Source organism: Vigna unguiculata, chromosome 6, assembly GCF_004118075.2.
Source record: "Vigna unguiculata cultivar IT97K-499-35 chromosome 6, ASM411807v1, whole genome shotgun sequence".
Taxonomy (NCBI): domain Eukaryota; kingdom Viridiplantae; phylum Streptophyta; class Magnoliopsida; order Fabales; family Fabaceae; genus Vigna; species Vigna unguiculata.
This window is the reverse complement of record NC_040284.1, coordinates 7,951,857-7,968,133: the sequence shown is the minus strand read 5'-3', so window position 1 is coordinate 7,968,133 and position 16,277 is coordinate 7,951,857. Positions and strand designations below refer to the sequence as shown.

Below are 16,277 nucleotides of genomic sequence, written 5' to 3'. Positions count from 1 at the left end.
CTCTTCCACTTCATCCAAGTGCTCCAATCACCAAGTGCCACCTAGCCATGCTCTACTTTCTCTTAATTACCTACAAAATAAGACAAACAAGGATTAGCATGTTGGTTTAAGTTAATCTAATCTTGGTCAAAGGTCAACTTTGGATCAAAGTTAACAAGTCAACCAAAATAAGTCAACTAGAAACCAACTTAGGGAATTCAAACTAAAGTAATGCAAAACAAAGATAAAGGTGATGGAATAGAATACTCCCCTCTAGACATGCTTATAGTGATCCTTCTTGAGGGAGCTTCTAAGGAGGTGGTCACGCCTTCATCATAAATATAAAAATTTAAACCAATATTTAGAATGAATGAGCCATATAGAATTATAACAATAAAATTTAGGTATAATTACTTATTTAGTCCTCTATTTTTTTTAGTTCATTTTGATCCCTTATTATTTGTTTGCTTAATTTAGTCTTCCAATTATTTGAAAAGGTTCAATATGGTCTTTCCTGTTAAGTTGACGTTAACACTCTATCTACACATGACAATTCATGAAATTTTCAATTTTTTATTTTTATACTTGTAAAAAAGTAAAATAATAATTTGAATATTTAGGGGAGTGATTTGATGCATAAATTCTAAAAATTTATTTTAACATGAATATATAAACTTTACTAATTTGGTCTCAAAGTGAAGTAGAGAAAATTGAATCGTTTTAAAGGATAGGGGGACCAACTTGAATAAAAAAATTATATAGATAACAAAATTGAAAACAACCACTACCATTGAATCAAAGTCTCACCTTGGATAGAGAAGACAAAATTAAACACTATATAAGAATAAAAACCAATGTCATGTCACATTATATATAGAACCATAAGCTCTCAATAATTATATATATATATATATATATATAATCAATCCTATTATTTATAAATGCATAAAACCTATTCAAACTATAAAAATACAAAGTAATAAAATAATTAAAAAAACTTCCTACGAGGTCTTAGTGTATTATAAAATTCCTTTATTTATGGGATCTGTGGGATTGATTTCTTACACCATGATTAATTAAATTATAGAATGAATTATATATATACCAATAGGCCCATAACAAAAATTGTTGTTGATTAAATGTATTTGAAATGTTTTTGATGATGTTCATAATAGCATGACAATGGTTAACATGACATAGCATGACAATGGTTAACATGACATGTGTATAAAATCCTGAATCTGTTAATCTGTTGCCTCGATAGTCGACTAGCCAACTAATGTAGTCAACTATGTGTGTAAAATCCTGAATCTGTTATTCTGTTGCCCCGATAATCGACTAGCCAACTAATGTAGTCGACTAGGTTCGTGGCTGTTTGCATCTGTGATATAAAAACAGTTTCTGCAATTTTCTGGGTGTGGACTGGGAAATCAGAAGAAGTAAAGAGAAGTGCGAAACAGTTTCTTGGAGCAAATCTTGGAAGGTCCTTTTGAAGATTTCTATCAAAACACATTCATTGTTGACTTGGAAAGATGAAGAGATCTCAATCTTGAAAAGGTGTATTCAATCCAATTTGTAGTCTTTGCTTTGTTTGTGTTTTGATACAGTTTTGAAACAATTTGTTTCTGGTTTTTTCTGCCCTCTGCAAGTGCGTGTTTGCCTTGCTGTTGTGGTGTTGTGCAAGTGTGTGGATGCCTTGCATTTATGTTCCTTTATCTTAGAATTTAGATTTATCAATTGTATTTGTAAATCTTGAAATTCTTATGATATAGTGAATATATCTAGCTGTGGTTTGCTAGATGAACTGGATGTAGATTCGTAAGAATCGAACCAGTATAAAATTTTTGTGTGCTTTCTCTTTCTATCTATATTTTGTCATAGTATAAATGCTCCATACATTAAGCATCAAACTATACCATTTTAATTGATTCAAAAGCAAAGTTTTTTTTGACAATTTCAAAGTGCTAAAACCGGGTAAAAGCTGTTAATACCAATTCACCCCCCCTCTTGGTTGTGAAATATTGCTGCATCAATTCCAACAAGTGGCACCAGAGCTGGTTAGTCGAATACATAGTCGACTAGATCCTGACAGATGGCCAATATTTCACAAATTTTTTCTAAAGGGGCTTCAATAAACAGACCACCCTTATTTTCTGGAGATAACTATCCTTTTTGGAAAATCAGAATGAAAATCTTTTTAGAATCAGTTGATAAAGGTGTGTGGGATGCTATTGTTAATGGTCCATTTATACCTACAAAAATTGAGGAAGGAAAAGTTATACCTAAAGATTTTCTATCTTGGACTCTTGATGAAAATAAACGTGCTCATTATGATGTGAGAGCCAAGAATATAATTTCATCTGCACTAACATTGGATGAATTCTACAGGGTATCAATTTGTCAATCCGCAAAAGAAATGTGGGATGTGTTAGAGGTAACTCATGAAGGCACGGATGAAGTCAAGAGAGCTAGAAAGAACACATTAGTTCAAGAATATGAAATGTTTAGGATGAAGGCTGAGGAAACAATCTATGATGTGCAAAAAAGGTTCACTCATATTGTGAATCATCTCATAGCATTGGGAAAGGTCTTTGAAAAGGAAGAACTGAATATCAAAATACTGAAAAGTCTGAATAGAGCATGGCAGCCTAAGGTTACTGCAATCTCTGAATCAAGGGATCTCACCACAATGAGTATGGCAACTCTCTTTGGAAAATTAAGAGAACATGAATTGGAACTTGGACGTTTAAAAGAGGAAGAGGAAGGAGAGAAAAGGCAAAGCATTGCATTAAAAGCTGCTGCAAAAACTGACGGAAGAAGTAAAACCAAGGATAAAGAAACTACTGCAGAACAAGAGAATGAAGCTTCTGATTCTGAGGCACTAAATCTGATGGTAAAACGTTTTTCAAAGTTTTTAAAGTACAAAAATAAATCAAATGGAAAATCTGCTGCAGGAAATAGAAGATTCTCTTCCAAGAAGCAAGAGTCATCTTCCAGCGTTCCAACATGTTATGAGTGTGGTAAATCTGGTCATATCAAACCTGAGTGTCCAATTCTCAAGATCAAAAAGAAATTGGAGAAAAAAAATGAGGCCACAAGCAAGTCCAAGAGAGTGAAGAAAGCGTATATTGCTTGGGAGGATAATGACTCCAGCACCTCTAGTGATTCAAGTGAAAGCAATGAAGAAGAAACAAATCTATGCTTGATGGCTGATACAAAATCCTCTGACAGCAGTGTAAGTGATCTTGATCTTGAATCTATTGATGAAAGTTATGAAACTAGGTTCTATCAACTACTTGATGTATATAATGAGTTGCATGAAGAGGCTAGAAAGTTGCAATACTCTAATAACAGACATAAAGGTGAAAATAGGTGGCTTGAAAATAGATTAAAACAGCTTGAAACAGAAAATGAAGAATTGAAAACTGAGCTTGAAAATATTGAAAAACATAAAAGTGGTGATTGCAAAAAGAGTGTGCTTAATTGTGAAAATTGTTCCAAACAATTAGAGAGAATCAAATATCTAATGAGTACATTAACTAGATTCACTCTAGGAAGAAATTATCTAGATGCTATGCTAGGTTCCCAAAGAAGTGTACTGAACAGAGAAGGCATAGGATATGCAGAACACGAAAATCAACTAGGTAGTCAATTAGAATCAAGGAAATTCATTAACATGAGTAAACCATCTTCTATTGTATGCTTTTACTGTTGCAAATCTGGTCATACATCGAATAAATGTTACTTTAAAAAGCATGGTGTTCCTGAAGGTAAATATAAATGGGTAGCCAAGAATTCAAATGTTTTGTCTAACATGAAAGGACCCAACTTCAAAGTGGGTACCTAGATGTATTTTACTTGTTTTTGCAGGGGTTATGAAAAGCCTAATGATCAATGTGGTACTATTTTTGGGCTGCATAAGTAAAAATAAGTTTGAATCATTCCCTGCTTAATAATGATACGAGTAAAACAACTTTTAACACTTTTTGATGATGTTTCTTAGGACAAAAATTAATCTTTTACTACCAAAAGTGTTTCTACAAATACAAATTGTGTTGTTACATCTATGTTGTTATTCTTCAACATTTTAATGAATTAGGCATACTTGATTTCGCATTTACAGTATAAAAATCTGCATCAGATTTTACCATTCTGCATTAAAATAGTTGACTTACAAATCAACTATCATCCAAATACTGCACCAGAATTGTCATCACTGCACCAGATTTTCTATTTTTGCATTACGTAGTCAACTTTGTAGTTAACTATTGTTTCATACTGCATCAGACTTTGTAATTTCTGCATCAGGTTTTATCCTTCTGCATAAAATAGTCAACTTGCTAGTTAACTAGTCATGCATTTTTCATATTCCCTGTGTTATATTTCGAAACAAGTCAACTACATTAGTAACCTAGTTAACTACGTCTGGCACAAAAATGGTTTGGTGAAATTTTCTTCTCCTTTAAACTTCTTTCCAATATAAAACCTCCAAACCCCCAAATCTGTTCAGAACCCTAAATCCCCATTCTCTAATTGTTTTCAAAATTCATAATCTCTTTAAAACCCTTGAATTGTGTTGTTGTTATTCGTTCTTCCCGCATCCTTCATATGCTTCTGAGGAAGAAGAAGAGAAATTTTCCGCTGCCATTGCTGAAGATGAGGAAGCATCTCCATAAGCTGAAATGTTCGATTAATGGGTTGTAATCTTGCTATCCTTCTTCTTTTGCTTTCATCTTTAGCTTAATCTGGTTTTAATCTGTACAATGCCCAATCTAATTTGATAGCTGATATAAGGCACATTTTTTGCTTCTCCATTATATGTTTTTCTCCACTTCTTTGTCTGATCCACATTTGTGAAATTGGTACTGAATATTTCTTCTTTCATACCCTTATTTTGCTAATGCCAAAAAAAAAAAAAAAGGGGAAGTTTCACACCACTTTGTTAAATAGTTGCTAAAGACATATGGTGAATATAAGTTGCTTAGTATCATTCGTTGTGCTTTTAACAACTTATCTTTTGGATTTATTGCATGCTTGTTCACTAAAAAGGAAGAACCATTACTTTGTCATACTAAACATAACTTGTTTGAAGTAAAATGTGCATTTTTCATATTTTTCTGCATAAAATAATCAACTGGATAATCAATTACAAGGTTGCTTTCTCTACATTGTTGTGCTTATATTTTTTTTTCCCTGTGATATTCGTTTATGCCAAAATCCATATCAATTAATCTTCTGCAAAATTGATTACATGATGCTTTGATAATGCATCTCTCACCAACACTTTTTACATTTTAATCTTTGAAAATCTATTATAAGAAAGTACCTATAGGTGTTGGGTGTTTGTTCCTAGGGGGAGTAACCATGCATCTAGATTTTGGGATCAAGATTGTTCTTTTGTGATTGATTGTACTTTTAGCTAATATGATAAAATTTGTTGTATTTGGTTTGCCATTAAGTCCATGTTGCTCTTTTCTTGGTACTTGATTTGAGAATGTTGTTTGTACTTTGATATTCAAATTTCTCTTATCTGCTTCTGCTACATTTTACTTTGATACCATATTATATAATGACATGCATTCCATAGTTATGACATTCTATGATTTCATTGGCCTATTCATCGTATAGGTAGTTTCAAGGTAGGGGGAGCAAAGGTAGCCCATGATTTTGAATGCTTTTAGCTATATACTTCATTGTGATTGGCTATTTTCTACATTTTTTTATCCCTGTTTTTGATCATGTCCAAAGGGGGAGAAAGGTTTGTTGTTCTATGCAAGTTTGTCCATCATCAAAAAAGGGGGAGATTGTTGTTGATTAAATGTATTTGAAATGTTTTTGATGATGTCCATAATAGCATGACAATGGTTAATATGACATAGCATGACAATGGTTAACATGACATGTGTATAAAATCCTGAATCTGTTAATCTGTTGCCTCGATAGTCGACTAGCCAACTAATGTAGTCGACTATGTGTGTAAAATCCTGAATCTGTTATTCTGTTGCCCCGATAATCGACTAGCCAACTAATGTAGTCGACTAGGTTCGTGGCTGTTTGCATCTGTGATATAAAAACAGTTTCTGCAATTTTCTGGGTGTGGACTGGGAAATCAGAAGAAGTAAAGAGAAGTGCGAAACAGTTTCTTGGAGCAAATCTTGGAAGGTCCTTTTGAAGATTTCTATCAAAACACATTCATTGTTGACTTGGAAAGATGAAGAGATCTCAATCTTGAAAAGGTGTATTCAATCCAATTTGTAGTCTTTGCTTTGTTTGTGTTTTGATACAGTTTTGAAACAATTTGTTTCTGGTTTTTTCTGCCCTCTGCAAGTGCGTGTTTGCCTTACTGTTGTGGTGTTGTGCAAGTGTGTGGATGCCTTGCATTTATGTTCCTTTATCTTAGAATTTAGATTTATCAATTGTATTTGTAAATCTTGAAATTCTTATGATATAGTGAATATATCTAGCTGTGGTTTGCTAGATGAACTGGATGTAGATTCGTAAGAATCGAACCAGTATAAAATTTTTGTGTGCTTTCTCTTTCTATCTATATTTTGTCATAGTATAAATGCTCCATACATTAAGCATCAAACTATACCATTTTAATTGATTCAAAAGCAAAGTTTTTTTTGACAATTTCAAAGTGCTAAAACCGGGTAAAAGCTGTTAATACCAATTCACCCCCCCTCTTGGTTGTGAAATATTGCTGCATCAATTCCAACAAAAATAATAATATAAAAAAATTTAATAATTAATTACATGTTTTTTAACAAATTAATTAAAAAAAATAATATTGTTTTATATTATTAGATTATACTAATAATATTAATATTATCAATGCTAATACCAATTGTAAGGCCCATTTATTTTTTTATGCCTTTTATTTTAAAGGCTGCCCCAATCTTTTGGGTCTAAGGGCTGGTCCAAAGGGGAAAGATCAAACCTAATCTGCCCTAACCCTAAACTTTGTGCTCATTTTCGAAAAACAGAACCTTCACACCCTAAGAGCGGTTGTCGTTTTCCTCTGCTAGAGTTTTGGATCCCGTTCGTTCCCAAGTGCATACAACTTTCTTCTGTCCATGTAAGTTGATCTTAACCATGCTCTTCTTCCTTCAATGTACTCTTTGTAAGTCCAGCTAGGGTTTGTACTGATAAACCCTTTTAACTCTATCCACTTCACTTTTACAGTGCTGTAATATTTTTCTAGAGCCGTGGCGTTCCACTGTTCGGTGTCAAGATCTTATTCTAGCTCATTCCAAGTAAGGGAAGCTAGGGATCTTTGTTAAAGTCTGTTTCTTGCACATTTGCCACTGTTTTTATGATTTGTACGATTGTGGTGCCATTGTGAAATATTGAATGGATGTATACTACTGTTTGGAGTGTGTTTGGATGGTTGTTGTAGGATGAATAGTGGCGAGACCCAAAACGTTCTCGCCCAAGCGACCCGGCCTCGCCTAGGCGAGACTTGTAGAAACAGGCCCAAACTCGCGCTCGAGCTCGAGCTCAAGCGGAGAGCTTTCGTTTGAGCGAGACACCATCTCGCTTAAGCGAGAGAGGCTCGCCTAAGCGAGGACGCGTGGGGGCTTGAGGTATGTTGCTGTATGCGTAGCTCAGGCGAAGAAGCTCTTTTTGGGCGAGGGGTATTCTCGCCCAGGCGAGTAACGGCTCGCTTAAGCGAGAATCCGCGAGTCTCGTAGGGTTTCCCTAATGACAGTCTCGCCTAAGCGAGACACTTGTAACACATAGCTCGGGGGTGAGCAGAGGTATCCACCACAAGTGCAAGCATTTGCTAAATCCGACCAGATTATATGTATCCAGATGAGTCGAGTCAGAGTCTAGTGTATTGCTTTAGAGAGTCATAACATGCTTGGATGATATATATATATATATATATATATATATATATATATATATATATATATATATATATATATTGATGGATTGTGTAATAACATGTGATTGCTTGAGAAATTGTTTCTACTCCTTTCCTTGTTTATTTTTTATTGTTATTATTGATCTCTGATTAATATTCATTGATATATATATATATATATATATATATATATATATATATATATATATATATATATATATATGTCTTAGTGTTATTATTGCTCTAATATTTATTATTATGTTATTTCATATTTTTATTATTAATAGTATTATTTGAGTAATCATTTTTCTAACATTCTTAGAAAGAAAAATCTTATTATTTCTATTTTTGATTACTCATCTGTATTCATTTCTAAAATTAAAGACAATATAAAAGGGAAGACTAAGAACACTTGTTATGAACTAATGTGTTTGGTATGGTTATAATTAAATCAGCCTCAACTAAGCCTAAAAGTTGATGTGTATAATTGTTCTACTCCTATTTGTAACAATAAATGAAATTATGGATAAGTGAAATTCCTTCTCATTGAATAATTTTTTGTGATGTCTATAGCTAATGTTTTTGTTGTTATATTAATTTATGCTTTAATATTGTCTACTCTTACCATTGATAAAGATATTCTATATCATGTATATATTTTAAGTGTTTTGTATGAAAATAATTATAAAATAATTTGTCATACTAAAACTACTATTGTGTTATGGAAAAAGAATTTTATCTTTATATTTAGATGAAAAAGAAAATTGATTGATAATAAATTGTCAAATTTATGAATTTAAAAATAGTGTTTATAACATGAAATTAAAATGAATTATTTGATATCATGCTTAAGATCATGTATGTGATGATAAAAACATAAAAAAATAAAAAATATTATCTTCATATAAGAAATGGAGGAGATGATCAAGTAAAATTAAATTGTCTTCTAGAGTTTTTTTCTTTAAAAAAAGGAGTTTTCCCTGTTTTTGGATTCAAAACTTCCTTGCTACTCAACAAGGTTATGAAGTGGTTTTTGAGTGCAATAGTATTATTATTTCTAGACATGTGTTTTGATTGGTAAATAATATATTTGTGATGGTTTGTTTGAGTTAAGTATATTTATCTTATATTAAAATATTTAGCAGGTCTTCTTTGATTGTCACATATATTGAAAGTATTGATATATGACATGCTATTATTATAATTGTTGAGAAGTTTGGTTAAAGACCATTCAAATTATCAACTTTTGAAGTGCAAAATTAATTAAATAGAGAAGTGATGATACATGTCTCTATAAATGAGTTTTTTTTTTTGTGTGTGTGAAATTCATGATATTATTCATTAAGTAACATCTTCATATAGTGTTAATCTAACGATACAGCGAAAAAAAAAAAACTTTGATATGGTAAATGTTATTCTACAAGTTCTAGCTTGCCTAACATTATATTAGTGAAATTTTATATCCTGATTACTATATTTTGAACACAAAAGATTGTGATAAAACTTTTTATGAATTATGAAAGAAAAAAGAACCACATTTAAAATATTTCAAAGTGTGGGGGTGTCTTGTAAAGGTTAATATACCTCTTGATCAGTGGCGAAACTTGAAGAAAATATGTAGGGGTGCCAAATTAGATGTTTTATATATAATTTTTTTAATTAAAAAAATTATTTTCTTTATTTAAATCATGCAATTCAAACTTTTCAATTTTTAATTTTCTTAATTTGTTGAATTCACATAAATGAGTATTCTAATTTTTATTTCAATTCAAGAGTATTCAACTAATTTATTATATGCAGTTGAAAATACAAAATATCAACATTTTATAATGTTGGTTTATACTAATTTGAGAAAATATAATTAGGATTCATGCCAATTTCATACAAAAAATTCCTAAAATCATAGTTAGGGTTCATACTAATTTGGGGAAACTTAATTTGGGAGAAATATCATAATGGAAGAATCATAAATCTAACATAGATATATCATATTAGGATACTTATTCATGAGATCGTGTGAGTATGCATATTTGTCATCTTTGTTCTCCAATTTCTTTTTCCTAATCTGTCTTTCTTTTATTTCATACCTTTTTATGATTTGTTGTGGATAAACCTTATAACCAGATATAAAACCTTAATCTCTTTAATCCAGTTATTAATCCATCAAATTAATTTTTATTTTACTTTTTAAACAATAAAAATATATATATATATATATATAACTTAATAAAAATAATATAAATTATATATATATATATAATTAAAAGCTTGGGGGAGCCATGGCTCCCTTTTGTCCCAACCAAGGTCCGCCATTGCTCTTGATGAGAAAAAAAAACTTTGGTTATTTATATTGATAAATTTTTAGAGATGTTTCCTTCAAATGATAAATTAACTAAATTTGTTTGTGATACCTCTATTATTGTTTTGCCATCTAGTGATAATATTATTTGTTTCTTCTAGTTATGGCAATATGTCCAATTTCTTGAGATGATGGAAGGATATATTAATATAAATTGGATATTGATTCTGGTTACAACCATTGGTTATAGCTATGTTTTAACCTTGGATGGAGGTGCACTATCATGAAAATATGTTAAAAGTTTGTTGTTCTTTCATGATCTACTATGCAAGCATAAATTATTCTCTTTTTTTTCAATGCATCCTGACAATTAAATTGTTATATTTAAATTTTTAGTAAAAATGTCAACGAAATTGACATATGAGAATGAGAGACAAATATATTAGAAACTTAATTACTCATGATATTGTATCTCTTGACTTTGTCAGGTTAGAAAGAAATATTGCAGATCTGTTTATCAAAGGGTTGATGCATCAACAAAAAATATTTGAGTCACCGTGGGGAATGAGATTATAACCCATAAATTAGTCGCAACAATGGACACCCATCTCCACATGAATAGCGATCCCATGGAATGCAGTTCAAAGGGTAATAACAAAGTTGTTGTTGACTAAAGTACACCAAATAATTTGATTAAATTTTATGTCTCATTCCTATGGGGAGGTGTACTATAAATTGTGGTAATAATTAGGTTGATGTATATGCATTATTATGCTTATATATTATTTTATAAAATAACTCTTAATAAACCCAATGACAATTATTGTAAGGGTGTGAGTCACAAACCACCCTTTGAGGGTTTACCTAGTGAGTGTGATGGTGGGGCCGCCATTGTGAGACATGGGCAAGTCTCTAAGTGATACTCATGAAACAAGATACATGCACAAGGCCGTAATGTGCACTGTGACGATAAAAAAAAAATTCTATTTATTTATTTATTACAGTATACTTATAATTATTTAGAGGCAAAAATTTATACACTAATATATAATTATATTTAAAATATTCACATTTATATATATATATATATATATTTACAATATTATATACTTCCTATATCCATATTGTTTAGTACATTTTATATTTCCTACACTAGAAGAGGAAAAAGGGTTATTTATTTACAGTTTCCCCCTCATATGCGGTTTATCAAACAGGTGGAGGGAAAAGGTTATGGAAAGGATTCACTTGGACTGTTGGGGGTAGATAAAAGGTAACTCCGATTTGTCCTTCGATGACAATCGGCACGTTTGGAGCAGAGAGAAAAGTAATGGTAGAGTTTCCCGTTCCCTGAAATGTTACAGAATTATTCACTACATTGGTTTGCCATGCATTTCCCGGAAAAATAGCCACAATGTTAGCAAAGAAGGGATCAGGAGTGTTCAGAGCAGCCATCTATGATAATGTTATAAAATTTTGTTTTTCACACACCATCATAAAATAGGGAAGTGAGACAAATATCACAAAAAAAATACAGTATATCATAATCAAATAAAATGAAATGAAATTTCTTCCAATACTATAAAACTGGATCTTTATTATACTTTTATAAAGATATTGATTAATTTTGTAGTGACTAGTCAGGATAAATGAGCTCATGGCCAACAAAGTAACTCAAGAACATCTCATCTTGAGTAATACTAACTCATTTAAATCCCCAAGGTCATACCTCCAACTACAATAATCAAATCTTTATTTATCATAAATTTTAATTCAATATTAAATCATATAATTATATAAACAAATAGATAGGATCAATGTATAATTAAAATAAATATAAATAACTAAAAAGGACCAGTACGTAACTGGAGATAAATATAAATAAGTAAATGAGAATAAATATAAATTGAATAAATAACTGAAGATGAATATAAATAAATAAGTAGGAATGAGAACTAAATATAAATTAGAATGAGGTTAGGGACACCTCACTGGAGATAAAAATAATTATGAATAGATAAAAATAATCATAGTAAAAAGATAAAGATAGATGTCTCCTTCCCTTACCTTAATTATTGTGGAAAATATACCAAGGTTGTACTGAAGCTTTGATGATATTTGTTTTTCTCTGTCGCACTTCCACCTCCTATTTCCTAATAACCTCGATTCACCTCACCAACACTCTTTGTTTCCTTTATCACGTTTCACTACTTTCACACTTTTCACCCATTTACCTCTCACCCCAATTTATATGTCTCAATGTAATGATTACATATAGTTTAGTTTTAACTAGGTTTGTAAATACTATTCCCATTTGATTGGCTTTGAATGCTTGGTTACTGATTTTTATTTTCTGCATTAAATGCTACATCAGAATAGATAAGAGTTGTTGTGCAACCTTATTGCTCATTTGTTTTTTTTTTTTGTTTTTTTTAGTAATAGTACAAATTAATAATTATGTAAAATTTTATATATATACATATAGAATGTTAATTCTTTATAATCAGTGGAAACTTTAAAATAATTGGTGCCTATTATTAGACGTGTAGTATATATATATAGTATTAGTTAATTAATCATCTATAATTATAATTGCCTTATTTACATACTTAGTAATTATTATAATTATAGATATATTATTATTCATAATAATATATATATATATATATATATATAATTTTTCTTTATCTTTAGATGTTACAGGCACCGTGAATGCGACATAACTAAATATTCTTTACTTGTGCTTGTGCTGCAAGAATTTCAAAATCAACATAGTAATTTAGCTCCCATAGAATTTTGCAGATTTAAAACCCTTACTGTCAGTTTTGTTTTGTTTTTCTTTAAATAAATAGGTTTAAAAAGTAGAAATATATATATAATTTTACTTTATCTTTGGATGTTACAATTCTCCTTCACTTACAAAAATTTCGTCCTCGAAATTTGTTTTTATTGACTAAAATAAATGAGGATAAATTCCTCTTATTTTTTCTTCTAATTCCCACGTAATATCTCCATTAGCTTCATTCCACATGACCTTCACTAGAGGGATATGTCTGCCTCTCAATTCCTTGACCTTCTTGTCCATAATCTGTACGGGTATTGCGTCAAATGTAAGGTTATTCTTTAATTGTAATGTATCAGGTCTTATCACATGAGCTGGATCAGAAATATATTTTCTTAATTGAGACACATGAAAAACATTATGAAGGTTGGAAAGGAACGGAGGTAAGCAAATTTGATATGCAACATGACCTATTTTTCTAAGAATTTGGTAAGGACCAATGAACCGGGGGGTGAGTTTCTTTGATTTCATCGCTCTACCAATTCCAGTGATTGGTGTTACTTTCAAGAATACATGATCACCTTCTTGAAATTCAAGAGGTTGTCTTTTCTTGTCAGCATAACTTTTCTGTCTACTTTGAGTTGCTCTCAATTTGTTCCGGATCATTATGATTTTCTCTGTTGTCTGTTGAATCATGTCAGGACCTAATACTAAATTCTCACCAGTCTTAAACCAACACAAAGGTGTTCTACATTTCCTTCCATATAATGCTTCATAAGGTGCCATACCTATGCTGGAATGGAAACTATTGTTATAGGTGAACTCAATCAAAGGCAGGTATCGATCCCAACTATCAGAATTTTCTAACACACAAGCTCTCAGCAAATCTTCCAAAGATTGAATGGTTCATTCAGATTGTCCATCAGTTTGGGGATGATAAGCTGAGCTAAGGTGAAGCTTGGTACCTAAGGCTTGATGTAAACTTCCCCAAAATTTTGAAGTGAATCTAGGGTCCCTATCAGATATAATACTTATTAGAACTCCATGTAACCTAACAATTTCTTTTATGTACAATTCAGTCAATTTTTCCAATGAATACCTAATGTTAATGGGTAAGAAATGCGCAGACTTTGTTAATCTATCCACGATAACCCATATGGAATTAAATTTCTGAATGGTTCGTGGGAGACCAACTACAAAATCCATTGCTATACTATCCCATTTCCATTCAGGTATATCTAAGGATTGTAGCATTCCTACTGGCTTTTGGTGTTCTATTTTAGCTTTTTGACAAACTAGACATTTTGCTACATATTGTGCCACTTCCTTTTTCATTTTGGGCCACCAAAACATTTTCTTGAGATCTTGATACATTTTTGTTGTGCCCGGATGTATGCTTAATTTGCTTTTATGTGCGTCTTCTAAAATCATTTCCTTAATTTCCTCATTATTGGGTACACACATCCTGTCTTTAAATCTCAAAGTTCCGGTTTTATCTATGCCAAAATTCTCCCCACCCCTTTGACCTATCAATTTCTTTTTCTTATTAATTAACTCATCACTTCCTTGTGCCTCATGGATTTGCTTTTGTAAATTGTTAATGATCTGAACAGAGTTTAGTTGCATTTTATCATGGCTGAGGGTGACCGACAAATTCATGTCTCTAAATTTTTCTAATAAATTCATTTCATGAATCATTAGTGAAGAGACATGTAAAGATTTTCTGCTTAAAGCATCTGCCACTACATTTGCCTTTCCTGGATGGTAATGTAATTCAAAATCATAGTCTTTCAGAAATTCCATCCATCTCCTTTGTCTCATATTTAATTCCTTTTGGTCAAACAAGTATTTGAGACTCTTATGATCACTAAAAACTTCAAACTTACCACCATAAACATAATGTCTCCATATCTTAAGTGCAAAAACAATGGCAGCTAGTTCTAGATCATGGGTTGGGTAATTTTTCTCATGTGTTCTTAGTTGCCTAGAACTATATGCCACTACCCTTCTATCTTGCATAAGAACACAACCTAATCCCATTTTGGAAGCATCACAAAATAAAACAAAGTGTCCAGTAGGATCAGGTAATGCTAAAACAGGAGAAATGGTTAATCTTTTCTTGAGTTCTTGAAAACTTTCCTTACATTTTTCTGTCCACACAAAAGGTTGTCCCTTTTTGGTGAGTTTGGTTAAAGGCAAAGCTACTTTAGAAAATCCCTCAATGAATCTCCTATAATATCCTGCCAAACCGAGAAAACTGCGAATCTCAGTCACTGTTTTTGGTGGTTCCCATTGTAAAATTGCTTCTACTTTAGTCGGATCTACTGACACTCCCTTATTAGAAATCACATGTCCTAAGAATTTTACTTCCTCTAACCAGAATTCACACTTAGACAATTTAGCATACAATTTCTTTTCTTTCAAGATTTGCAAGACAATCCGAAGGTGTTCTTCATGTTCCTCAAGAGTTTTAGAATAAATAAGAATGTCATCTATAAAAACAACCACAAATTGATCTAAAAATGGATGGAAGATTCTATTCATGTAATCCATGAATATTGCAGGAGCATTGGTCACACCAAAAGGCATCACTTGATATTCATAATGACCATACCTAGTTCTGAAAGCAGTTTTTTGTATGTCTTCTGCTTTTACTCTAATTTGATGATATCCGTTGTTGGCAAAAAGAAGGAAGTCGAGTGATTTTGAATGATGATCAAAGCACTAATGAAGACAAAGTGTTCAATTATGCAAATGTTATCTTGTAAAATAAAATAAGTGTATTATAGAATAGTTTAATTAAACTTAGAATCAGCAGCATGGCATTCATCTTTCTAGAAGGTTTCTTATTTTTAGAAAAACTACAGTGATAATCGATTATCACTATTGATAATCGATTATCTGTGCAGAACTTGTATTTTTCGAAAACCTACTAGAATAATCGATTATCTCTTGAAATAATCGATTATCCTGTTCAAAATTTGCTTTTCAGGAAACCTACTGGAATAATCGATTATCCTCAGTGATAATCGATTATCCTTGGCAGTTGGAACATAAAGATTCAGTTTTTAACTTAAATTTCGAAAACCTACTGGAATAATCGATTATCCTTAGTGATAATCGATTATCCTTGGCAGTTGGAACATAACGGCTCAATTCTTAACCTAATTTTCGAAAACTCTATTTAAGGAACTGCAGTTCAACTTCAGAAATACCTTTTTAAGATTCAGAGTTCTTTGGCTGTGACTGCAAAGTGTTGCTCTGTGAGATTCTTAAAGAAAGCTTGAAAAACCTAGTGTGAGTGAGCGATAACTTTTTCTAAGTGAGTTTTTAGAAGATTGAGTGTTCTG

General features: G+C 31.5%; 1 protein-coding gene across 1 annotated transcript; it reads left to right on the top strand.

Moving 5' to 3' along the window:
• Positions 1–2,164: 2,164 nt before the first annotated feature.
• On the top strand, positions 2,165–3,826 carry LOC114188353. The gene has a single exon (XM_028076948.1). The coding sequence runs from the start codon at positions 2,165–2,167 to the stop codon at positions 3,824–3,826; it is 1,662 nt and encodes a 553-aa protein (XP_027932749.1).
• The last annotated feature ends 12,451 nt before the right edge of the window (positions 3,827–16,277 follow it).